The sequence below is a fragment of the Callospermophilus lateralis genome, chromosome 2, assembly GCF_048772815.1.
Source record: "Callospermophilus lateralis isolate mCalLat2 chromosome 2, mCalLat2.hap1, whole genome shotgun sequence".
NCBI lineage: Eukaryota > Metazoa > Chordata > Mammalia > Rodentia > Sciuridae > Callospermophilus > Callospermophilus lateralis.
Window position 1 is genome coordinate 169,252,255 of NC_135306.1, and position 24,864 is coordinate 169,277,118.

The 24,864-nt window shown below is 43.6% G+C and overlaps 1 protein-coding gene across 2 annotated transcripts in view; it reads left to right on the top strand.

Moving 5' to 3' along the window:
- Nav2 (neuron navigator 2) overlaps positions 1-4,337 on the top strand; it is a 260,239-nt gene extending 255,902 nt beyond the window's left edge. The window contains exons 37-38 of one of the 2 annotated variants that reach the window (XR_013090419.1): positions 977-1,738; positions 2,169-4,337. Coding sequence is in view for 1 of the 2 variants with exons in the window: in XM_076846985.1 (XP_076703100.1) it covers positions 977-1,102 (126 nt within the window). In the remaining variant the exon portion in view is untranslated. Of the gene's footprint in view, positions 1-976 lie in introns of both variants that reach the window. The other variant, XM_076846985.1, reaches the window with a different exon arrangement.
- Positions 4,338-24,864: the final 20,527 nt, after the last annotated feature.

Consider the following 24,864-nt stretch of genomic DNA (forward strand, 5'->3'; position numbering starts at 1 on the left):
GCCCTGTCTCCTAACTTAATCTGTGAAGTATAGAGCACATAAATTATAGTTATAAGTAAAATAAAAGTTTCTGATTCCCCCTCTCCATTCCCCAAGGGTCAATAGAATGTATAGCAGGGAGAATTTATAAGATAAAGCAGGGAGGATATATAAGCTCCTCCCCTTTGTTTGGGTAAAGATGCAACAGATCAAATCCGTGATCACTTCCTGCATGCCTGGACAGCCCATTCCTAAGGGGTTCATACATGTGTCATTCCTTGCTTTGGCCCTCTGAGATAGGTGCTGCTGTACCTGCCACAGCAGATAGATGAGGGAGGGGTGGCTCAGGCACTTTATATTATTGCCTCAAGGTTCCTGCAGCATGCTCCACTATCTGGGGCTCTGCTCATAGCTGGCCTCACCCCTGTGCCCTGCAGAGGGGTGGCTGGAGCACAGCTGGTTCCAGGCTAACTTTATCCAGAGTTCAGAATAGGCTTTCGGTCCCATCAGAGGGAGTGGGATGGGGCATGCATTTTAGATGTCAGTGATGCTACTGTGCATTTCAAGAGCAAGGGTACTGGAATGGCATCTTGACCCTGGCCATGCGCTATGCCTGGTAAGGCATGCCTCTCCCAAATAAAAATATATAAACGTGATCTTATAGAGGACCTTGTATTTTGTTTTCATTGCTCTGCATACTCTACATAACTCAATGGGTACCATAACATTATAGAGCAGGTGCTATTATACACACATCTGACCGATAAAGAAATAGGCACCAAAAGGTTAAGTAACTTACCCAAGGTCATGTAGCTAGTCAGGGCAGAAGCTGGGAGTTGAACGTGGAAGCCTGGCCCAGACTCCATGCTCTTGTCCACTGCTTCTGTTGTGAGCTGCAGTCAGGGTGAGTCCAGAGGAGATGGCGTGAGCTTCCAAGAGGCCAGGTGGGCAGCTGACTAGGCCAACAGCTGCTTATACCTCTCTGCTGTCTCCCCAGATGAACATGCTGATGAGGCTGCAGGAGGCAGCCAACTACTCCAGTCCACAGAGCTACGACAGCGACTCCAACAGCAACAGCCATCACGATGACATCCTAGACTCGTCCTTGGAGTCCACTCTGTGACAGGGGTCCAGCCTGAAGCCAGCTCTCCTCCTCAACCCATCCTCCTACATCCTCCATGTCATCCTGAAGATAACTTCCTGAGCCAGCCCCCCGGCCGCAGCTGTGAGCTGCAGAAATACTGAGACCCTTCCACCCTCAGCCTCGACCTGGGTGCAAGCATCCCAGGCCAGCCGCCTGGGATCACTTCCTTCCATGGTGAGAACTGCACTACCTTCTGTCGTACTCTAATTCTTGTTTTGCCTTGTTGCTGTGACCTCCCTAAGACACTGAAGATGCTTCTCGGGAAAGGATTGTCACCGTTGAAATGAATAGTTTTCAGAAGAACCCACTGGAAGCTCTGAAACCAAACAGCATCCTGCCATGAGCTGCCCAGAGACAGAAGAGACTGGAACAAAGTTGGAAATATAGATAGCATGGCTTCTTCTCAGCACAGGCCCTCCAGAGTGGGTCTCGCCGCCCATGCCACAGCTGCACCCACCTGCCCTCCCATCCAGCCCGCCACAGAAGAACTAACTGGTGCTAAATGGGGCACTTGCTTTGGTCACCCTCAAAACACTGCAGAGCTCTGGCATAGGGAACCCTTAGGAGAAAACGCGTGCTTTTCTGTTTTTAAATGGTGCTCTCCTTCCCTGAGAGGTATTTTGCCTGTTCCACTTCAGCCCTCCACTTTGGGTCCATCAGCCCCCGATTGTCTGCAAGAGTGAGTGAGGGAGCGAGAATGCGAACCAGCAGGTGTGGCTGTAAATGCAGAACCGCATGTGTCCGTTTCCTTTCTAATGAATCAGGTTTGTTGTTTTTTTGTTCTGTTTTGTTTTGTTTCCTGCAAACACTGTGTATACGTGAGAATTGCTCTATTTTGGAGAACGGGCAATCCCTCTAAAATGAGGATGAATCTCTCCCTTTCCGACTCATTCCTTTTGAAGATTTTTCTCCCTCCCTCTGGGTCAGAATCAATCCTTTGGTGACAGGACAAGCCCCGGGGGTTGAGTTTTGGTTGGTCCCGCTGGGTTTGGGTTTTTCGTTGTCCATCTTCACAGTTCCACACGCTCCCCTCCTCCTGCTGCAGCTGGCGGTACCGTGTCCTTGAAGATGGACGAGGACCGGTCCTCCTCGTGTGGGGCGAGCCTTGGACCTTGCCTTCCCTTTTCGTCTTTGAGGGTTGAAGATGTGCTTCAACGCCTCGAGCACCCGGCCCCAGCCCAGCTGGGGTGGGGAGGTCACCTCACAGAAGACTTGCACTTTCCTCAGAACCAACTTGGTGCGGCTCAGCCAGGGCGGGGCGGCCACTGCCTCCCAGGAGCCCAGCCCCATCCTCCGCCCGGTGGAGCCGTGCCTGACCTCTCGGTGCTGCCCTTCCCAAAGTGATGCCTTACTGGGTTTGTACTAACCGAGTTCATTCACCTGAGTGTCGTGTCGTGCCTGCCTGGGGTTTTTGTTTGGTTTTGATTTCCCCATCAAAGCAAACAGGGCTATGAAGTCATGTGTTTGTTAGGAGAACTCAACTCGCTGTGACTTTTCTCATCTAAAAGACTCATCTGTGTGGATGCTTGACCATGGGAAAAAGAAAATAAAAATCATCCATTTTTTAGGTTCATTGTCAGTCTCCAACTGACAACCTGGCTGGACGGTGCTCTGCTCCTGCAGGAAAAGGCAAGAGTTCCCACCAGTCCACACGGCGTTGCTGGCACACGCCCTGAGAAACCCAGCCTGCCACCTCTTTGGCGCACTGGGATTTTCTTTGAGTGTAGTGTGTCTTTCAGGTTTTTTTGGTTTGTTTGTTTTATTGAAGAAAATCTTTTATCAGGCCTCAGCGAGGGCATCCTTGTTAATGATCAGGGTTTTTATTCCATCTTTTGCATTTCTCTTTCCGAAGGTTTGTGTTTTTTAGTTTCTTGACCTGAAACTGCTCACATCACTTGGAATGACACCATCTTCTTCCTCTTTGAAAGGACTGTGCCCCATTAACTGGTGAATAGAAAACCTTTCAACTCTGTGCTTCAGTCCCAGTTAAACTCAGACTCTGTTCTGCTCAGCCTTCGTTAGTCATCTGGGTGTTGTGTGTCTTGTTGTTTTTTGTTTGGGGTAAGATTTTGAATCCGTATGTTTAGCCTGTGTCCAGGGGGCCAAACCCTCAGCCTTCTGGTAAACCTGAAGGGTGGCCCTTCTCAGACGATTTATCTCCCAGCAATGACCTTACACTCTCATACTGTGAATTTGGGAGGAGGTTAACTTGACCTTCTCGTGGGCAGTTTTCCCAGTCACCCTGTGAGTAGACACCTGCCAATACTGTTTGAAACATTTTTGTCTTCAGTGACACCCTCTCTTCTCTTTTTTTCCCCCCTGTCCTAGACTTCCCTCCCACTGGGTCCAGGCTCAAAACCAAGACCTCTGTGCCTGGTGCTGCCTGATGAGTGAGCAGTGATTCCACGTAGCGAACCCTTGTGTGATTCACAACTCAGTGTCCTTCCTAACACTGTGGGAAGCAGGGTTGTCTAATATGCACCGTTCTTATTTTGGCCATATTTTTACATCAGTGTCACTCACCTTTGACAAAGTGACTTTGTACTCATTTAGGGCTCTGTCTAAAATGCTTCCATTTTGCCTTTTTCTACAGTTAGGCTAATTTTGAAATGTATGAAATTCTATGCAACATTTATGTTGAGTTACCAATGGAAGCCAAAAGTTTTCTTCCCAAACTGCCAAGAATTATACAGGCCATAAATGAGATGGGAATAAACCTTTTAATTTAAGGTTGGGAATGGGGTGGGGTGGGACAAGGAACAAGACTTGCCTAGACTCTTGTCTTATCTTGGGGACATTTTAAATTTTATTGTTTAATGCTTAAACTTCAAAATTCTGTGTATTCAAATTTGATTGTGGTGAAATCTATTTCAAAAGGAAAAAATAATAATCCAACTTTGTGGATATTCAAAGGAAGGTTTGCTGTTTTGACCTAATTGTTTCCAGTGGAGCAGTTTATGAAATATGTTCTATAAGATGTACATTTTTTCATTGTAACATAGAAATTGTAAATAATTGATTAAAGTGCTGCATTTTGATGAATTTTTTCTAGCCATTTTTAAAGAGAAAACTAGGAATTGAGTATTTTGTGTACGGTATGTTTCCACCCTCCCTTCCCTCCTCCTTCCCCCCTCCCTATTTAATTTTCATTTGTCATGAGGTTTTTGGATTTGCCAATGATCTGCTGGAGATCATGCCCCACGTCATAGAGAATAAAGCTGATGATTGTACCAGTCTTAAATTATTCATGATTCAATAAAATTGATGCTTATTTATTCAGATTAGTGGTTTGGCTCATCTGTGCTAGAGCAAGATCTCCTTGGAGTTCAACTGCATGCCAAGAGCAAGTCGATCTTCTCTAGAGGCAGCAAACACAGGGAAAATCCAAAACATTGATTTGCAAGCCCATCTTTGCCAGGATGTTATCATCATGCCATCTCTTTTCAATTTTTCAATCACAGTTATCACAGTTATCACAGCTCACGTGGCACTTGTTAGAAATGCAGAGTTCAAATCCTGTCAGTCCTTATGAATAAGGAGGATCTTGTAGAAATATGGGTGCTGATTCAGAAGGTCCAACAGCACCCTCCAGATTCTCAATTTCTTTTCTTTATTTTTTTTCATTCAAAAATTTTTTAATTACGCATGTTTATGCAGCATGCTACTTTGCTACATGTGTACAAATGTGTATGATCAAATCAGGATGATGAGCATTTGTCTCTTTAAACCTTGACCATTCTTTTTGCACTGGGAAACTTCAAACTATTCCAGTTCTTTTTAAAACACACATTAAATATAAGCTAGTCACTCTGCTGTGTTGTAGAACACTAGAATTTACTCTACCTAAATGTGTTGGTAATTGTTAATCTCACCTTCCTCTACCCCTCCTCCCTGTTGCTCGTCCCAGGCCCCTAGTAATTACTAGTATGCGCTCTTCAACTCTGAGATCAACTTTTTATCTTCTACATATAAGTGAAAACATGCAGTATCTGTCTTCCTGGGCCTGGCTTGACTCTCTTATTTCCTCCAGTCCCACCTGTCTTGCTGCAAATGCCAGACTCTCCTTCTTTATGGCCCAAGAGCACTCCATCACGTGTTCCTTATCCATTCATTGTCAAGAGACTATATCCTAGCTATTATGAATAGTGCTGTGGTAATTATGGGCATACAAGTATCTCCTTGGAATACTGATTTCATTTCCTTTGGATGCACATTAGTGGAATTGTTGGATCACACGGTAGTCTATTTTTAATTGTTAAGGAACCTCCATACTGTTTTCCATAATAGCTGCACTAATTTACATTTCAACCAACAGTACATAAGAATTCTCTTTCTTCACCTCCTTGCCAGCATTTGCTATTTTTTGTCCTTTGGATGAGATGCTATATCAGATTTTCAACTTCTAACACTCCTGGGGGTGTCAGTGGTCTGCTCCCAGGACCATACTCAGAGGAGCAAGCAGTGTCAGTGTCCATCTGGCCCCCACTTGACCCCTTAGCATAAGAGAGGTTTTTATTTTTTAATTTTTTTAAATGCACTGAGTACCTACTAATTGCCAAATGTTTTCCAAATACTCCAAAATAATTTGCAAAATGACCTTGGGGGGAGGTTTTCTTACTCTCATTTTACAAATGATAAAAACAGACTCACGACTTGACAAGGAACCTGTAGGTAAAAGGTGAGAGGACTGGAACCAGCCCCACCTTCTGGTGCCAAATCCTGCCTCAACAGGCTGTCTTGGGGGCCTCTTCCACATTGCAGTGGTCATTCACAGCAGACACATTTGGTGGGAGATGACATCATACCTTAACATTCACTTTTAAGAGCAACAACAAAAATTTTAAAGGCCTGGTTGGAAGCAGAGTCATGTGAACTCTTGGTGAAATCAATCCTATACAGCTGGTTCAACTGCTGACGACATGGAATGTCTAACCCTTTATGCTCGATGATGACCCAGCCAGTGGGGATATAAAGAATCCAGATGTTTAGCATGGGCAGTTTTTAACGTTTATCCACAAAAAGAAAAAGAAAATAGTGATTGGAAGATGGTACCTGGTTTGGCAATGAGAAGTCTTGAATTTCAAGATTTTCCATGTCAAATATGTGATAGCATTGCAACACAATAAATTCTGCTGTTTCCTAGGAAAGGGGACCATCATACAAGTGTATGGTGGGCCAGATGACTTTAAATAGAAGGGAAGGACGAGAACTTGCCAGACATTGCACTGTAAGTTTCACTTTATCACATGCAATCACAACACCTGTGAGGGGGATATTTTTAGCTCCACATTACAGTGGAGAAAACTGAGCCTGAGTAATATTAAATACCTTGCTATATGGTAGAAATGGAATTCTCAGTTTATTTGATTCTAAAAATCTATGACATTTCTGCTTACAGAACTACCATCCATCTAGGTTGGACTTTGAGAGGAGGATCACCCAGCCCTTCTGTACATGTCATCTATTGCTCCTGTAACAAAGAGCACCAAAATTTACCAACTTAAGACTAGAAACATTTTCTCATGATTTATGTGGATCAAGAATCCAGGGCTGGGGATGTGGCTCAAGCGGTAGCGCGCTCGCCTGGCATGCGTGCGGCCCGGGTTCGATCCTCAGCACCACATACAAACAAAGATGTTGTGTCCGCCGAGAACTAAAAAATAAATAAATAAATATTAAAATTCTCTCTCTCTCTCTCTCTTTCAAAAAAAAAAAAAAAAGAATCCAGCCATGTTGGCTGGGCACTTTGCCTCAGGATTTTCCACAATCCTGCAAACAGTGTATGTTAAATATTTACAAGGTATATTTAAAAGCCAGAACTACAGGGGTTGGGGCTAAGGCTCAGTGGTAGAGCACTTGCCTTGCACTGGGAGGCACTGGGTTGGATCCTCGGCACCACATAAAAATAAATAAATAAAGATATTGAAAAATATATTTTTAAAAAGTTTTTAAAAATCCAAAACTATAAGAAGTAACATATATAATAGTTAAATGGTGAGTGGTTTCTGTTTTAGATTAGAAGATAGAAAAAGATGCCACCTCACTGGGCTCCGTGGCACATGCCTGTGATTCCAGAGACTCAGTAGGCAGGAGGATCACAAGTTCAAAGCCAGCCTCAGCAACTTCATGAGGCCCTAAGCAATTTAGTGAGACTCTGCATCAAAATTTTTAAAAAATCAAAAGATCTGGGGATGTAACTCAGTAGCAAAGTACCCCTGGGTTCAATCCCTAGTGCCAAAAAAAAAAAAAAAAAAAAAAAAAAGCTTCCTCTTATCACTTAACATAGTGGTAGAGATTCTAATCAATGCAGGGGAGAAAAATAATTTAGGAGGATTGAAAAGGAAAAAAAGTAGACTGTCTTTATTCATGAGTAACACTCTAAAGATAATCCAATAGAATTCACAGGTAAATTATTAGAAATAATAAGCTTAACAGGTTTTTAGAATTAGTACACAAAAATCAATTGAATATATGTAGTCAAAGTTTTAAAAATTTTAATAATACCAGCTAAGAACAAAAATGTTAAATACTTAGGAAAAAATACAATATAGGAAATTTATAAAATTTATAAATTTGTAAAACACAGCTGCAAGAAAGTAATGAACAAAGGAAAATTATGTTTATAAATTTAACAACATGATGTAAAGTTGTCGGTTTCTCCAAGATAGACCACAGATTTGACACAATCCCACTCAAAAATCCAATTTAGTTGTTTTATTTTTTATTTTTTTAGTGGAATTGACACGATTCCAAAATGTATAGGGAAAAGCAGAAGGTGAGGCATAGCAATGAAGAAGAACATGAAGAAAGGCCTTTCTCCAGATACCAAGACTTACAAAGGTCATTAATCAAGACAGTGTGGTATTGGAACAAGATCTGAGACAACAGGGTAGACATCCCCCGGATAAATCCAACACCCACTTGCTTTACTACGTGGGACTGTGAATAATGTCTGAGACCAAAGGACCTGTTTTATGGAGGAGATGTGACAGACGACACAGGACAATAGGATCAACCGGTTCCTATGATAAAGCTGGAGGTTGGATTGTCCTTTTAAAGACTCAACAAAACCACCAATTTGGGAAAGACCTGAGTTGGAGCACTTTACCCTCCCAGAAACAGTATAAATTTTTAACCATCAGCCATTCTTCTTTGCCAGGTGCCCCAAAGCTAGAATGTGTGCATCTGGGAACCTAGGAGTAGATACAGACCCAGCCACCCACTGGGTGATTTCTGCTTCTCACTTCTGTGACTTAAGTCTCAGCAAAGTTAGAGGTGCTGGTCCCTGGAATGTGTGTGGCAGAGCAGGCAGGAGGACGACCCCTCTACTCTTCTATCACTGATTTTAAAACTACAACTGCTGCCTGATCTCGTGGGACTGCTGACGCCCACAGCCAGCAGAATAAGAAAAGGGTGGTTATGCTGGCAGGGGTGATGCTCCTGGGTATTCTGAGGCACCAAGGCTGCTGCTACCTAATGGAAAGAGGGATGGCGGGGGACCTGGAAGAACTTGGAGGACTCTCCAGGGTACTTCTTGGTATTTATTTCCCTGCTTGGTGATACCTATGAGCAGGCTGAAACAGCCCAACGAGAGAAAGGTAAACCTGCTGCCCACTTCTGGCATGAAGATCCAGTCATCCCTGAGGCAAGCAATGGATGGGCTGGATGAGGAGGAGCATGACATGGAAAGGAGCACTGAGAAAGGAAAAGATGGATATCAATTCCGGCCTTGGGTCCAGGTGTAGCAGTAGAAACTGCTGCATTGCATGCAACTAAAACACTCTGGGGCCACTCCGAGGGAACTGGGCTACGCAAAAGAACCACACGAGAGACAGAAATTTACTTTTTTCTTTGGGGTTGCTGTGGCGGCTCCTCTGACCTTAACGGTCCAAAGAAAGTGGGAGAGGGAGCACGTGGTGACCCCTTTTATTGAGGAGAAGCTATTCAAATGAGGCAAGGGGTCAGGTTTAGGGGGCTGGGTCTAGCTTCATGATGTCTGCTGTCAGCAGGTTGACTGACACCTGGGTAGGCCACAACCAAGGGCAGAGTAAGAGAAGGGGACACACAAAGGGCATTTCCATAGAACATTCTATCCCAAACAGGGCAAGGGGTAATATCACAAAGGAACAGGTGAGCATTGCTCGACCTCTGGGGATATAGGAAGGCACGCCCATGCATGAAGACACATTTGCATTTTCTCAACCCTAAAGATCGGGGCTAATATCTGTGGTTACCTAAGCAACCAGATCACAGCGTGACCGACAGTGCCACACCCATCAAAAGGGGAGGCAAATGCTGGTCACATGCTATGTCAGCCTCCCACAAGAAACCATAGCTTTTTCCAATAACTTTACATTTTGAGCCTTCTTTTAGAGATTGTAACCCCAAAGATTCAGAATGTGATGACCTCATATAAAATTAAGAGATCCCGCTAGAGTAAGGTGGGCCCTCAATCCTATTTGACTGGTGTCCTTGTAAGATGACACAATGTACAGATACTAGAGAACTGGATGTGAGGGTGGAGACTCAGAAAGGAGTTTAGTACTGGAAAGCCAAGAAGCACCAAGCAAGGAGTGACAAGAGAGCAGACGGTGGCAGACCTGTTGACTCTTCCAGTTGTGCTCCACCTTGGGTGCAGGGAGCCCCAGCTGCACCCAAGAATTAGGGAAACTATTGCCACTCTTCTCCCCTCCTCATCATGGTTTCTCTGCTCCTTTAGAGCTGGTACAATAACAGGGCAATTGAGGCACCTAGGGTGGCCCCAACAGTGAATGCTCCCTAGACATTGCCCACAAGCACCTCATTGGCCTCCCCTAGTCCCAGGCCCCCCCACCCCCTCAGTTGTGCTTCCTGACATCACAGAACAAATTAACTCTCTGCTCCCAAGTCTTTTCTCCGGATCTGCTTGATAGGACAACTCAGCAATTCCTCTTAGTGTTAGGGATTGAATTGTGCCCCCCCGCCAAAAAAAAGATATGTTGAAGTCCTAAGCCCCAGCACCTCAGAATGTGATGACCTCATTCAGAAATAGGTTCATTGCAGATATAATTAAGAGATCCTGCTAGAGTAAGGTGGGCCCGCAATCCTCTTTGACTGGTGTCCTTGTAAGATGACAACATACAGATACTAGAGAATTGGATATGAGGGTGGAGACTCAGGAGTTTGGTACAGGCAAGCCAAGGAGCACCAAGCAAGGAGTGACAAGAGAGGATTCTACACAGAGCCCCAGGAGGAGCTCAGCCCTGCTGACACCTTGGACTCAGACCTCCAGCCTCCAGGATTGTGAAAAACATTATGTTGTTTTAAGTCACCAAATTTGTGGTACTTAGTTATGGTGGTCTTCAGAAGCTACTCCAGTTATAAATCCAGCAGACATGTGTGCACCAGGAATATGTATAGCAATGTCCTTAGCAGCACTATTCACAACAAAAAAACTGAAAACAACTGACCCATCCACTGACAATAGAATGACAGAATCAAGATGTGTCAATGTCATTCTGCAGCAGAAATGTTTGTGGATAATATTGAGTTAATGCTGAGTGAAAGCAGCCAGATACACAAAGATGACGGATGCATTTGTGTTTAAAAGTTACAACGGTCCCTACAAGTGGGTGTGCAGATAAGTCAGAGAAATATAAAGAGAAGCAGCAGAGAAAGAGCAGCAGTTTGGAGGGCTAGAAAAGGCTTCAGTTGCTGTCAAACCCAAATAGGATGTCTCATTTTTATAAATGGATGTTATGGCTGGAAAGTTTATATCCCACCACAATCCCCATTATGATAATATTAGAAGCTGGGGCTCTTGAGAAGTGATTAGATCCTGAGAGTGTCACCCTCATGAATGAGATTAGTGCCCCTAAACCAGAGAGCTCATTTTCCCCTTTCATCCTTAAAGGACCCAAAGAGAAGATGTCATCTATGCAGCAGAGAGCCAGTCCTCACCAGACACCAAATCTATTGGTGTGCCCTGACCTGGGACTTCCTAGCCTCTAAAACTCTAAGAAATTAGTTTCTATTGTTTGTGATTCTCCCAGTTTATGGGAAATTGTTATCACAGCTGGAATGAACTAAAATAGGTAATGATCACACATGTATTTGCTTTGCATAGATCATTGAGCTTATATTTTTGTTACACTTCATAAGAAAGAAGTTTTTAAAAAGTAAAAACTAAACCAGAGCCAGATGTGGTGGCACACGCCTCTAATCCCAGAGGCTCCTAGGCTGAGGCAGGAAGATCTCAAGTTCAAAGCCAGCCTCAGCAAAAGCGAGGTGCTAAGCAACTCAATGAAACCTTGTCTCTAAATAAAATACAAAATAGGACTGGGGATGTGGCTCAGTGGTTGAGCTCCCCTGACTTCAATCTCCAATACCACCCCCCACCAAAAAAAAAAAAAAAAAAAAAACAAACAAACAAAAAAAAAAAACTACGCTACCGAATCAGCCATCCATACCCAGTGAAAGCCAGGGGGAGCAGGCAGCACTAGTGTAAGAGTAAACTGATTGAAGCTTTGACCCCCAACTCCATCACTAACTTGCTGTTAGGGTTCTCAGAGTGTCAGTCCTTGAATCCATAAAGTAAGAACACAGTGTCTGTCAACCTTAACCCTAACTGATGTGTGAGCTTAGACAAGTTAACACTTCCCCTTTAAGCCTCAATTCCCTCTTAAGTAAAGCAAAGCTAACTGCACCTGTGTTGCGGGAGTGAGGGAGCCGGTGTGCTGGACACCATGAAACCCTCGCTCAATCTCCTCCCCAGCTCTGACTGCCCTACCTGCACAATCTCTGCAGGTGTCACAGAATGGAGCTGCAGGTGAGGTGAGGACAGAATCAGGTCCACTGGGAGATGAAAAGAAGTGCATCTGGGCCTCATAGGAAAAGTCATAGGAAGGGGCTACTCCATGAGATAGTGAGCACCCCTCACCACTGGAATCCAGGGGTTGGAGGACCACCTGACACAGTAGCAGCAGATGGGCCCCCCCTCAATTGGCAGGTAAGTCCAGGTGTCTCTGGAGCTTGGCTCCAAGTGAGATGGCTTCAGGAAGATATCATGGTGTAAACAGCATTGGGTGATGGAAACCTGAGTCCCTACCCCCACCCTGGCTGCTATCCTCAGAGAAGAACATTTACTCAGGATCATAATGCTCCTATCTGTCTAATGAGGGAGTTGGACTAGCTCGATGTTTCCCTAATGTGGCTGATCGTCGCGGGCCAGAAAGCACATTAGACTCTGGACTACAATTTCCCCTTAGCACTGCTGAGTTAGAATGTGCTGGGGCCTCTCCTGCTCCTGTGTTCCAGGGTTGCAATTAGGAACAATGCTTTCTACCTCACAGTGCCACGAGGGGGCAGCAAAGCCCAAGAAATGCAGAACACTCCCCGCCAGACACCCCCTCTAGCCTGTGTGCCCTCTTTCTCTCTTCTCTCCCTCCCCTCCCTTCATAGAGTATCTAAAAAGGATTGGACATGACCCTGGCAGGATAGAGCTTAGTTCTTTTCCCTCTACCATGTGATTGGAGAATGAAGCTACCTTCCTTGTAAAGAGAACAGGAAAAGGAACTAACCTGAGGCAGGCATCTTCCTAAACCAAGTGATCAGCCTGGGATGCATGTGCTCTGGGTGTGAAGTGTGTGGAGAGGCATCATCATCTACAACATATGTGACTAAGGGGCTTGGACAGGGTCTCACCAATCAGGGACAGAGGAAGGATCTGAGCCCAGTACCAACTCAATTCCAAAGCCTGGGGGTCTTACTCCTGCACCAGCTGGCCCTTCCACCAGTAGCTGCTCACGTCAGGACCTCAGAGGCAGGTGAGCCCCCCAGGTGAGGCCCAGAAGGGATTCCTACACTTAGGGGGGAAACTGAGGCTCAGAGAGGGAAGGAAACTGTCTCAGAACACACCTTGGGCTAATGGTGCTGCCCAAGCAAAAACCAGGTCCCCAGTTTCCTTCTTCCTTTCCACTAGGGATGTGGTGGGGCGAACAGTCTCTAGAGCTGAATCAGGGGCTTCCTTTGAGCAAGCTGTGACCCTGGGCAAGTGACCTGACTCTCTGCACTTCAGTTTGCTCATCTGTAAAATGAATGAGACATTTCCACCTGTAAGTGTCCTTCTCAGCCCCTTCTTGCTTCCTAATTTTGTGCAGGTTTCGGTCCCTGGTAGAGGTGACCCTGGACTTTGCCATCAGCCTGAAGATAAAGCAATGGTGAGGAGAGAAGAGCCACGGAAGGGAGCTGGACCCTTGCTCCTGACGAGCTCCTGACGTCCACTAGAGGAGTCCAGCTACCCTGGACTTCCAGGGAAAGGGGGTGATGCCTGGAGTCCTCTTGAGCCAACTTTCCTGTCACTAGCCCTGGAACTCACCTGCCAGATTCACAACCTGACGGAGATGCCACCTGCCAGGATAACCCCGTAAGTCCAGAGGAGGACAGTGCCCAACAATGCAGGGTCACGAGGAGCCAGTCCTACCACTCTTCTGTTGTCCCCACTGACACTTCAGCCAGGGCTCATGGCCACAGCCATGCAGTGCAGATGCTGGCAGAGACCCAGGCTCTGGAGCTAGCCACCAGGGCTTAAATCATAGTCCTTCCACTTACTAGAGGTGACCCTGGTGTAACATTTCAGAGCCTCCATGTCCGCACCTTTAAGATAAAGATAATCCCTACTTCCTCGAGTAATTTTGAGGATGAAATGAATTGTGATACGTGAATCCCTGAGAATGGTGTGTGGCACATGATAAGCTCAATAACCCAGACTGCAAACCTAATCGTATCTGTTTCTAAAGGGTTGCTGAGCTCTTGCCAGGCTGGAATGTATTTCTGTGAAGCCAGGGGAGTTGACTGTGATGGGACTGTGGCTGGAGGACCTGGTTCATGAAATTGTGGTGTGACCTTGAGGGACTCATTCTTAAATCTCTGGGCTTAGAATGAGTCAGCTGTGAAGCAAAGCAACATGCCACTGAGATCTCTTTACCTGTTGGTCTCTGTTGCTCACTGGACTTGTTTGGACTCTGTATCCTGATGTGGGTCCCCGTGTCATACCAATGCTGGAGCTCGGTGGGTGTCTTTGGATTCAGTGGACATCTCTAGACCTCTTGGCTCTCGGCACTGAGCCAACTATTGGAATCCTTCTTCCTCTTTCAATCTGGTAGATGTTGAAATAAGTCAGGGTCAGGGCAACCTATTTTTATGCTCTGTTGTCTATTGTCTCCATCTTGAAATCCTCCCTCGCTTTTGAACAAGGAGTCTGTACTGGGCCTGGCAGATGATGGAGTAGATCCCAGTTTTTGTTCATGCATCTGAGTCCCTGAGTCATGTGCCCCTATTCATTGAGCCAGGGGTGGGGGATAATCAGCTTCACTCCTGACCACATAGACCAAAAGAAGGGGAAAGCTGGCTTGCTAAAGGAAAATTGAACCACTGTGATCAGAAGAAGGGAACGGTTACCACGTGGGCAAGACGACAGAGACATGGCAGTGGGAAAGTTTCTCGTGGTGCAGTCCTGAGCTCTTCCTTACCTGGAGCAGAGCCAGGTGTGGGGGGGTCCATGGGGCACCATGCATTGTGATGGCAGCAGCCCTGCACTCCTGCAGGCCCTGTCTCCAGCAACCCTCATATCCGCCCCCTGCAACAAGAGCATCATGAACCCTGTTCTAAGAAGGGAAAAGGAGCGTGAGTCTCATCTTCCTGTGTCGTGAGAAGCAGCTAAGGAGCCCCTGGCCCACTCCCTCCCCCCGGAGTTCTGTGTTCTCTGCAATCCTCGGCTTCCCTGTCATGGTCATCTGTCATGACCTGTTTACCTGCGTGTCCTCATTGTACATGGTGAGCTGGAGTCTCCTCCCCATGGTTCTAGTGCTTAGAATCCAACTGGGCTCCTCCTATCAGTAAATGTAGAGGGACAGAGAAGAAAGCAAGGAAGCTCCCAGGCTGAAAGGGCTCAGTGTCAGGCAGGAAAAGGAGGAGTGAGGAAGAAGAAAGTTGAGCCCGAGGAGGTGCAGGAAGGTCCACTCCACTGGTGCATGGCAGGATCAGGAGTGTCACCAGCCAGCCAGCTGTGTGTAAGATGACACCAGAACAGAGTGCAGTGGAGTAGAGTCTTGGCTTTACTTTGTAGGTGTATTGACAGTAATAGCATTGGTGGAGGAATTCTGATACCATTTTGTGTGTCGGCTAGAGCAAATCTGTTGTTTAGGGGAACAATGGTTGTCACACTCTGTGAGAGAGGGTAGAAAAATGTGGAGAAGTTAGCAAAGGAAGAACCCTGTGTTGTGCATAAAAGTGGAGATTATCCGTGTCTTCCCCCTGCCCCAAAATCTGGGCATAGAAACAATAATATCATACTACAAATAAACACACTTAGCAACTAGTTCTTGATTTTTTAAATACTATTCCCTAATTTAAAAACAAAAACCTTGAGCTTCTTGGCCTATTTCCAGGTGTGGAGCGGAGTATTCTGAGGCAAGCCTGGAATACCTTTTGGGTCAGAAAGCATGAAAGTGCTCAAAAACTGTAGGAGACATGTCCAATACACAGGAGTCACCTTGAAGGGTTGTCCACTGGCTAAATCTGAGATAGCTGAGCACCAAGTAAATGATGGTGAACATGTATCATAGTAGTGTCATAGCTTAACTGAATAAAATGAGAATCCAGCTAGACAACTGAGCAAATAAAGAGGTGATCTCCCTTGTGTACTTGTGAAGACAGGATCTAGAGGGACTCTTCTTGGACTTCACCCAAGGATTTGGTGCATCCAAGTCCTCTCTGGTACTGGAACCCCCCAGCTCCCCCCACTTACCTTATGGCTGCCTCTCTTTGACCTTGCATTGCAAGGGCACAGTGTTATAATCATGTGAAACAGGAAGAGAAGGAGATAAAACCAGAAGAAGACCATTCCTAGATCTATGAACTGGAATTCTGCAGGAAGGTGGTGGAGGCTTCCTGGATAATACTTGAGGGGGGCATTTTTGAAGGCAGCCCAAATATGATAATAGGGTATGTTTAAGGAGCAAGGTTAGGAACTGGGAGAAGGATTTCAGCCTTTACATGCAGCAGAAGGCACCAGTGATTGTCTACCCAACAACCATCCTCCCCTTCTGACTAACAAAATCCTAATTTTGTTCAGCCAGCAATATGCCCAACCACAGAGAATAAACTGTGATTGGGTTAAGCCAATTATGGAAGCTCCTTTGCTTTAATTAGTCCAGGCACAGCATGAATCCAGTTCTGCCCCATAAGATATTTGAGCTATCTGCTGGAGGATTCTGGGGGAATTTTCCTTGAAAATTAAAGAGATTCATGTGCAAAGAAGGTTCCCTTTGCCATGACCCTTCTTGCTTCCTGTTCTCATTGCTGCCACTTGATGGGACCGTTGGAGCTGCAGTCACCATCTTGCCAACATCAGACAATGAGCTCCGAAGGCAGCCCGTGCTGGGGAAGGATGAAGGCAGAGTGGGTCTCAGCGTGAACTTGTTCTCCCGTACCTGTGGACTTAGAAGGATAGTTTTCTTAGAATACAAACCTTGGCATTACTGAGATCATGAAAGAAAGGAACAATAAGACATTCAGACACAGAGAAGGCACTCAATAAATACTTTTTAAATGAAAGTGCCACAGTCTGGCTGGGCACAAAATCACGAGCCACTCACAGCCTTGTAGATTCAAACAGCAATTCTTTCTTCCCGAACTCTCACCGGCACTCTACATGCACGTTCTGGGAAAATCCACACTTCCACTCGGCTCTGCATCCCAAAATACTCTCTGAATCCGGTGAGAACTCAACGGGAACTCAAGGAGCAGGGCTGAGGCAGCAGGATATGCCCTATTCCCAGCAGGGTCCACCTTAAACCTGGAACCGCCCTAAACCCAAGGAGCGGGATACTCCCTATTCCCAGCAGGATACACCCTAAACCTGGACCCACCCTAATCCAGCAGGATCCTCCCTAAACCTGGATCCTTGAGCAGGGTCACCTTACTCAAACATACATGCAATGTCACTGCAAATGACCTGGGTCCAAGGCAAGCCCATATCCACAATGGAGAGTCCTCCCTCTAAGCAACATGGGGTAGGCTGACAAGGAAATTGCCATGCGTCATTCTTACTTAGCTATGGCTCTCAGCATGAAAGAACTCTGACTTTAAGTTTAAAAATCTTGATTCAAGTATCATCTCCTTGCTGACAGGCTTTGCTGCATCAGGAAAGTCAAGCAGCCTTTCTGAGCTTGTGTGGAGTCTAGAGATAAAGAGAACTGCCCTGATTGTCTTATGAGGTTGTAACCATCAAATGACATAATGTAAGATCAAATTATAAAACTCTGAACAAATGCAAGGGGTTAATTTGCTATTGTGGAATGGATAAACATGAGAATTTGGCTCACCCAGTTGTACAAGACCTTCTTTCTTAGATGTGGATAAGTGAAATGGGCCTCCATTAACCATCTGTTCGAGGCCTGTTTTTTTTTTTTTTCCTTGTTTATTATCTCCTGTAACTGTGGACTTAGAAGGATAGTTTTCTTGGAATACAAACCTTGGCACTACTGACATCACCAGACCCCACAAATGAGCCCTTTTGACTTGAGAATGAAGAGTTTAGTGGTAGCTGCTAGTTGAAACGAAACTTTTTACCCTGAACAATCAAAACCCAGCTCTCTTGCCCCTCGATGTGATCTGCTTAGCTTGTTAGTGATTGCTGGGGTGTGGTATTGACAGAAAAGTTTAGCAAAATGTAAGGGTAGCCTGTCCTTTCACATGGGGATGGCTGTGTGGTGTGAATAATCCTCTTTTAATCACAGTTCAAACATGGTCCTAAAACAAGATGTTTGTGCCAAAAGAAATTCCGGGAGGCATTACCCGGGTGGTGGGGGTGCATGCGTGGAGCAGGGATGAGCCAGTTAAGTAATAGAACCATCAGCCCCACCCCCACCCCCACCCCCACCCCCAGAGCGGGTGTGCACCTTTGTTGTGTTAGATTGCCCAAGAGGGAATCCAAACTTCATTTCTCCCTTTAATAAGCACCTTATTCTAGTATTCTTGCCTTTTAAACTATAAAGGACAGGGTTGTATTTTCTCCTTACAGCAGCTAAGCAAACACATCTGGATTTTAAAGGTGATTTATTCGGGGATCATTTTAGATTCCCAGAAAAATTGCTAAAATGTCACAAGGTGTTCCCTGTGTGTCACCCAACTTCCTTAATATTGACCTCTTCCGTTAGGGCGGACCATGTCCTCGCAGCTGGTACACCACTATTGTGGCATTATTGACTCAAGTCCACACTTCATCCACATGGCCTTAGTTTTTACCTAATCTTTTTTTCCATTACAGGATCTAGATGGGATACCATGTTGCATTTAGTCAGGCTTCTTTTTGTATCAGCAACAAAAAAGTCTCCCTCCCCCCAACCCCATTTAAAAGTAAAACCGTCAAGTTAAAGTTTAAGAAATTTTTTTTGTTGGTTTGTTTTTGATTTTGTTTGGAGAGTATAAAAGTTGCAGACCTATGTTGCCAGGAAAACCATTTCTAAGTTTCATTGATATTGTCTTTCCAAGCTTGAATGTGAGACCCTAGCTCTTTGCCCTCAGTTAATGGAGGACATGCTCAAATTTCCCCTCTGAGTAACTGGGGGAAAGTGCTCATTTTTAGTTTCCCATTCTATCACACACAGATGTTGATATCTCCGCGCAGGGTTATAGTAGAGGTTAGATACAAACTAAATTAAAACATCAGCACAGTAGAAAACACTATGATGTAATAATAACAGCCTTTGTTGTTATTCTTCTAAATTGAAGGAAACAGGCGTTTTGGTTATGTTTTGCTTAGGGGTCACTTGTTTCAATCTTCCATTGCCTCTGAGTAAAAGCATCTACAATATTACCATCCACAAATATATCCGAGCAACATCCTTCCCTGTTTTATTTTTTTGCCTTTTTTGAAACAATACAATATATGATTTATTTTTCCTGACTTCTAAAAATCATACTATCCTTCGAGGCTTTGGAACTTTCTCCACAAAGTCTTCCATGATGTTCTCATTGCTAATGAAAAGGGATGAGTTTTCAAGCCAGGGAAAATCAGGAAGACCGCTGAGTCTGTTTGCATATCTTCAAACTGGAATCTCAAAGAGCCACAGTGTGCAATAAAGAAAATGGTGCATATAAAATACTAATGCCAGCATCTAGCATATAGCACATTCCTCCAAAAAGATAACAGTTTTTCTTTTTGATAGTGGTTGTGAAACTGGAAAGAAGAACAGGAAATCTATGAAGGACAGTCATACAGTCACAGGTCTTAGTGGTTAATTGATTGTATGGAGTGGAGAGGGAGGGTCAGGAGTGGCATTAGTTCCTAACTTTCCAGCAAGAGAGAGAAAGACATTCAGTGGAGTTAGGGAAACGTTCAATGTCTGGATGGACTGTTGAAACTAGCAGACATGGCATTTTGTCCTGGGCATTTGGAATTTAGCAAATTTGGGGGACATCCTGGGACAGATTTCCAAAGGTGGTTGGTTGTTCATCTGGGTCAGGAGCTGAGAAGAACAATCTTTCAGTGGTCGATTGGCATTCACCATTGTATAAATGTTACCTGAAACCAGAGAGGAGAAACTCACCCACAGCTCATAGTGAAAGGAGCAGCCGGGCAAAGGGTAGAAGCTTGAGGGACATCAGCATTTTAGGGAAATAGAGGGAATGAGGAGTCCAGGCAGAAATGCAGACCTCTTGAAGAGGCTGAGACATAAGGCAATGGTGAAAGGTGAGTTGAAGAGGAAAGTGTTGGGTATGTTAGAGGAAGAGCTGACCATGTTTAAATGCTGATGAGAAGGTGCCAATGAGAAGGATGGATGGAAGGAAGGTATTCTGGAAGGGAAGAGAAGAGCTAAGAGGAGGGAGGGACATGAAGACCTGTGGAAAGGACCTGTGTGGTTGCAGCTAAATTTTGGGGTGCAGTGGTTGGAACTTGGCCTGATAGCTTCTTTTCTTCTCTCCCCTTAGTAAAGTAGTATATTGTTTAGATAAGTGGTTCTCAAAGTGGCACCTGGGAACCCCTGGGAGTCCCCAGGTCCCTTCGAGTTTTGTACAACAGTGTCTTCCAAAGACTAATGTGTGATGATGTCACTGTCTGTAGCTGCTAATAGAATGTGTGCTCATGTGTTCTTGTGTTTCCTAGAATTTTCTAAGATTTATGTGCAGTTTTGGAGATTAACTCATTTTTTTCTTGGTGCTCCTACTTATTTTCTTCAGTTATGCCTGCTATAACATCAGTGACCCCCATCATCTTATAAATAGTTATTTTGAAATCCCCAAGTTTTCTTTGAATCTATGCAGAAACACAAGAAGTGTACTTTGTGGTCTTGTTTAGCACTGATGTTTAATTTTTTTTTGGACAATGTTCACACTTCAAGATTTTACCAAAAATAGCTGTAATTTTAGAATTTCATAGTTTTATTTTAAAGGAAATTTTAATTGTCCTAGATTTTTCTTGTATTTAAGGATGGATTGCTGGGCTTGGTGGTGAATGCCTGTAATCCTAGAAACTCTGGAGGCTGAGGCAGGAGGATTATAAATTCAAGGCCCAAAGCAACTTAGTGAGACCCTGTTTCAAAATGAAAAATCAAAAGGGCTGGGGATGTGGCTCATTGGTTAAATATCCTGGGTTCAATTTCCAGTACCAAAAGAAAAAAAAAAAAAGATGGATTGTTGGCTTTTAAAAAGAAGATAAGAAGACTCACTTTCTTACCCTGTAACTATACTGTCTACTTCTAATGGTAATTTTTTTTTGTACTGGGGATTAAACTCAGGGGTGCTTTATCAATGAGCTACATCCCCAGGTGTTTTTATATTTTATTTTGCTGAAGCTGGCCTTGAACTTGTGATCCTCCTCTCTCAACCTCCCAATTCACTGGGATTGCAGGTGTGTGAGCACCTGACTAATGGTAATAATTTTTAAAAAAAATGAAAATGATGTATTGAAGAGTTCTCTGATTCATGAAAGGGAGAAATAATTATTAAAAACTGGATAAAAACTGTTAATAAGAAAGAAGATATGTATGTCAAAAGTTATCTTTTCCATAAATTTATTAACATCAATAATTTACCTTAATTTTCTTACACAAGACACCAATTTTGGATAGTATTATTCTTCTATTTATGCAGTGATTTTTTTATTTCAAGCACTGGGGATTGAACCCAGAATCTGACACAGGTTAAACAACGGTTCTACTGCTGAACTCTATCCCCAGCCCTTTACTGAGACCAATCAGTCCTTTGAGACCAATCATTCAAAGTTTAAAGGAAGGAATTGAACTTTTAAAACACAAACGTGGTGCATTCTTTAAATATTTAAAAATTGCTAAAACTTTCAGAGTTAAAATGAAAGAGCCACTACAGCTCTTAGTTGTCATGCTACATTGATAACTGAGAGAGTAAAAAAGCCCTGAATAGTCACATTGCTGGAAACCTGCTGGAAGAAAGCCGGTAGAGAAGTCATGATGGTGCTATTTTCCAGTGATATAGGAACTCATCTAAAACTTAGTTAATAAATCATCTACAAATACATAGAGATTGTCCGTTCTCTTTGAAAATGGACAAATACATAGAGATGCCTGGACTACTTCTTTTGCTTATATCCATTTAGAATTTGTACTAATCATCAAAGAAGGTTATTTTATGTGACTGACAACAAACACAAGGGTTGTTCATTTCAAGTGTGGAGTGCCGTTTTTAAATCTTGTGCTTTATTCTGAAACAACTGTATTGATGTTTTTATTGATAGTGCAAAAGCAATGGTCAGTACGTACAATCACTCACAACCTTTAAATACATCAAGGCAGTGGCACCAAACTTTATTTGTGGTCATTAGATTGTCTGCAACTCCCCACCACCAGCACCACTCATGACGACACAAGGCCTATTTCACTTAAAAAATGTGCTCAATAAGGCAGTAAAAGTAATTGATGATATTCAGTTTTAACCTTAAGTGTTTAACATATAATCCTTTAAATATTCTGTATGGTGAAATGAGAAATGTGCAAAAAATGCTTCTGCTGCATACTTAAAACTTTTATGATGAGATGGGTGGTGATATTAACAAATATGACGTTTGATGATATATGAAGAGGGTCAAAATTCATTCATTTTGAATGAATATTTTACCCCTGTATAGTTTTGCAACATGATCTTCTGGTTATGGGAAGGATATTGGGTTGCTTCTTCTGCCTGGCTGAAGTGAATGATGCTGCGGTGAACACCAGGTATCTGCAGGGTACTTGGGCTCCAGATGTTGACAGGGCGACTCCATCTCCATGCCGAAAATGGTTTTTGATTGTAAATTCACTACCAGATTGAGTGGACAGGGAGGGACAGGTGGTCACTTCTGGTCAGCCTCCCAGCTCTAGATCTCTCAGAAACAGCAGAGGGAAGCTGAAAATAGACCAAAATCACTTAGAGCAGAGAGTTCCCTGTCTGTTGAGGAGGAAATGGGGGAAAGTTTCTTGAATTATAATCATGAAAATAGTGACAATGTTATTTTCTGTACCTTCTCAGGATAACGTAAATTTTAGGGAATCCCAGGGGCCGGGGATGTGGCTCAGTGGTAGACAGCTTGCCTTTTATGTACTAGGCCCTGGGTTCAATCCACAACACCATCAAGATAAATAAAGGAAAAAACCCAACTCTGCCATGTTAAGGCAAGAGCTCAGCAGAAGACCTTAGTAAGGAAGAGATTTGTATTATTTTAAAAGAGGGTTAATTTATGTAGATTATATTCGCATTTCCACTATAATACAAACTTTCTAAATTCAAGCTTGAATTTAGAAAAAAACAGGTTTTTTTGTTTTGTTTTGTTTTTTCACTGTTGGGTTATAGGTTAGGATCACAAAGAAAAATGGGTCTGTGTGGCTGATGTGACAGAGACCAATCTCTCAAGGAGCACAAAAGTTCCCTTCCCCAGACTGTAACCTGATGTTCTTTACTCCCCAGATTGATGATTAAATAACTCATCCCTGCTGAAAGCTAGTCTTTAAGGAAATATTATTTCACTTGTGGACTGACTACAAAGTCTATTATTTCATGATTGTAGTTGGCATTCCTAATAAAACTAGTCATACACAGAAGGCAATGATTCAGCTGGGCGTGGTGAATGATGCTGCAGTGAACACCAGGTGTCTGCAGGGTACTTGGGCTCCAGATGTTGATGCACACCTATAATCCTAGAGGCTGAGGCAGGAGGATTTCGAGTTCAAAGCCAGCCCAGCAAAAGCAAGGTACTAAGCAACTCAGTGAGATCCTGTCTCTAAATAAAATACAAAATAGGGCTGGGGATGTGGCTCAGTGTTTGAGTGCCCCTGAGTTCAATCCCCAGTACCAAAAAATGAAAAAAGGCAATGATTCAAAACCAATTTTCCTAGGAAATACGCCTTCAAAGAGGAAAAGTATTGTCTATTTGAACCATTAGACTGACTTGCACTGACTTCATTTAGCCCATCAATTCAGCCTTAGAGAAAGTGAGTATTACTGAAAACTCAACTTTCTTGTTACACTTTTCTGGAGCTATTTTCCTTGTCACATGATAAGTATGGTTATTTTATAATACAGCAAAGCAGAAAATCACTGGACTGAAAGCCAGAAATAGGTTAAATAGTTATTTTTTAAATTATTATCATTATTAACCAGGGATTGAACCAGGGACACTTAACCACTGAGCCATGTCTCCAAATCGTTTATTTTTATTTATTTATTTTTTGAGACAGGGTCTTGCTTAACTGCTGAGGCTGGTTTTGAACTTGTGATCCTCCTGCCTCGGCCTCCCAAACCACTGTGATTACAGACATGCCCCATGAGGCCTGGCCCAAAATAGGTTCTAATTCTGGCATGGCTATTTATTAACTGAGTGGCTTTGGACAGGTACCCCCCACCCCCACTCCTGACCCTCAGCTTACCTTCTATAAAATCCAGCACTTGGACTAGTCTATTTCTTTCAGCTCTCACATTCTGTGAATTAATTACATTACTTGGCCATTGTATCCATTCTACTTTTTATTTGGTATCTGTTCATTTGATACATATTTACATATATAAAATCTGTACATAGTAAAATACAAAATAAGTATTTCTTTATAAGTTATATGATTAAACAGCTACCTTTTTTTAAAGTTGGAAAAACCAAAAAAAAAATGAGAGCGAGAGAGAGGGAGAGATATCTATCTAGTCCTTTATAGCATTCACAATAACCTTGGTATAAAATATCCATTCAAAACATATGTACAAAACAGTGTACAGTTCATAGAAGCTGTGCAAAGACAGCAAAGTTCAGTAAAAAAAAAAGAAAGAAAGAAAGAAAGAAAGAAAGAAAAAAAACATCAAAGAGGCTTATGGATATCACTGTCTGTGCACATCATACCCAGGATCTCTGCAGCTCAGTGACACCTCTCCAGAAATAATAAAAGGGCACAAGGCAGAGTGCTTGGTGCATGTATTATGGATGTACAAATTTAAAAGAAAAAGCATTAAAACACACATAACAAAATACAGACTCTTCCCCCACTTTGGAGAATTCATTTCTTTCCCCCATAGAGCATTTGGAAATAAAAGATTCAGTATTTTCATTTCCCTTAGTCAGAGGCACATTCTTTTTTGAAATTCTTGTGCTTTCTAAGAAAACTATTAAGGGAAGAGTGGTGGGAGTGGGGGTCACGCCCCTTCAGAAGGATTGGAGGCCCTTGCTACTTCGCACAGAGAAGTGAGGGGATCTTGGAATTAGTTAT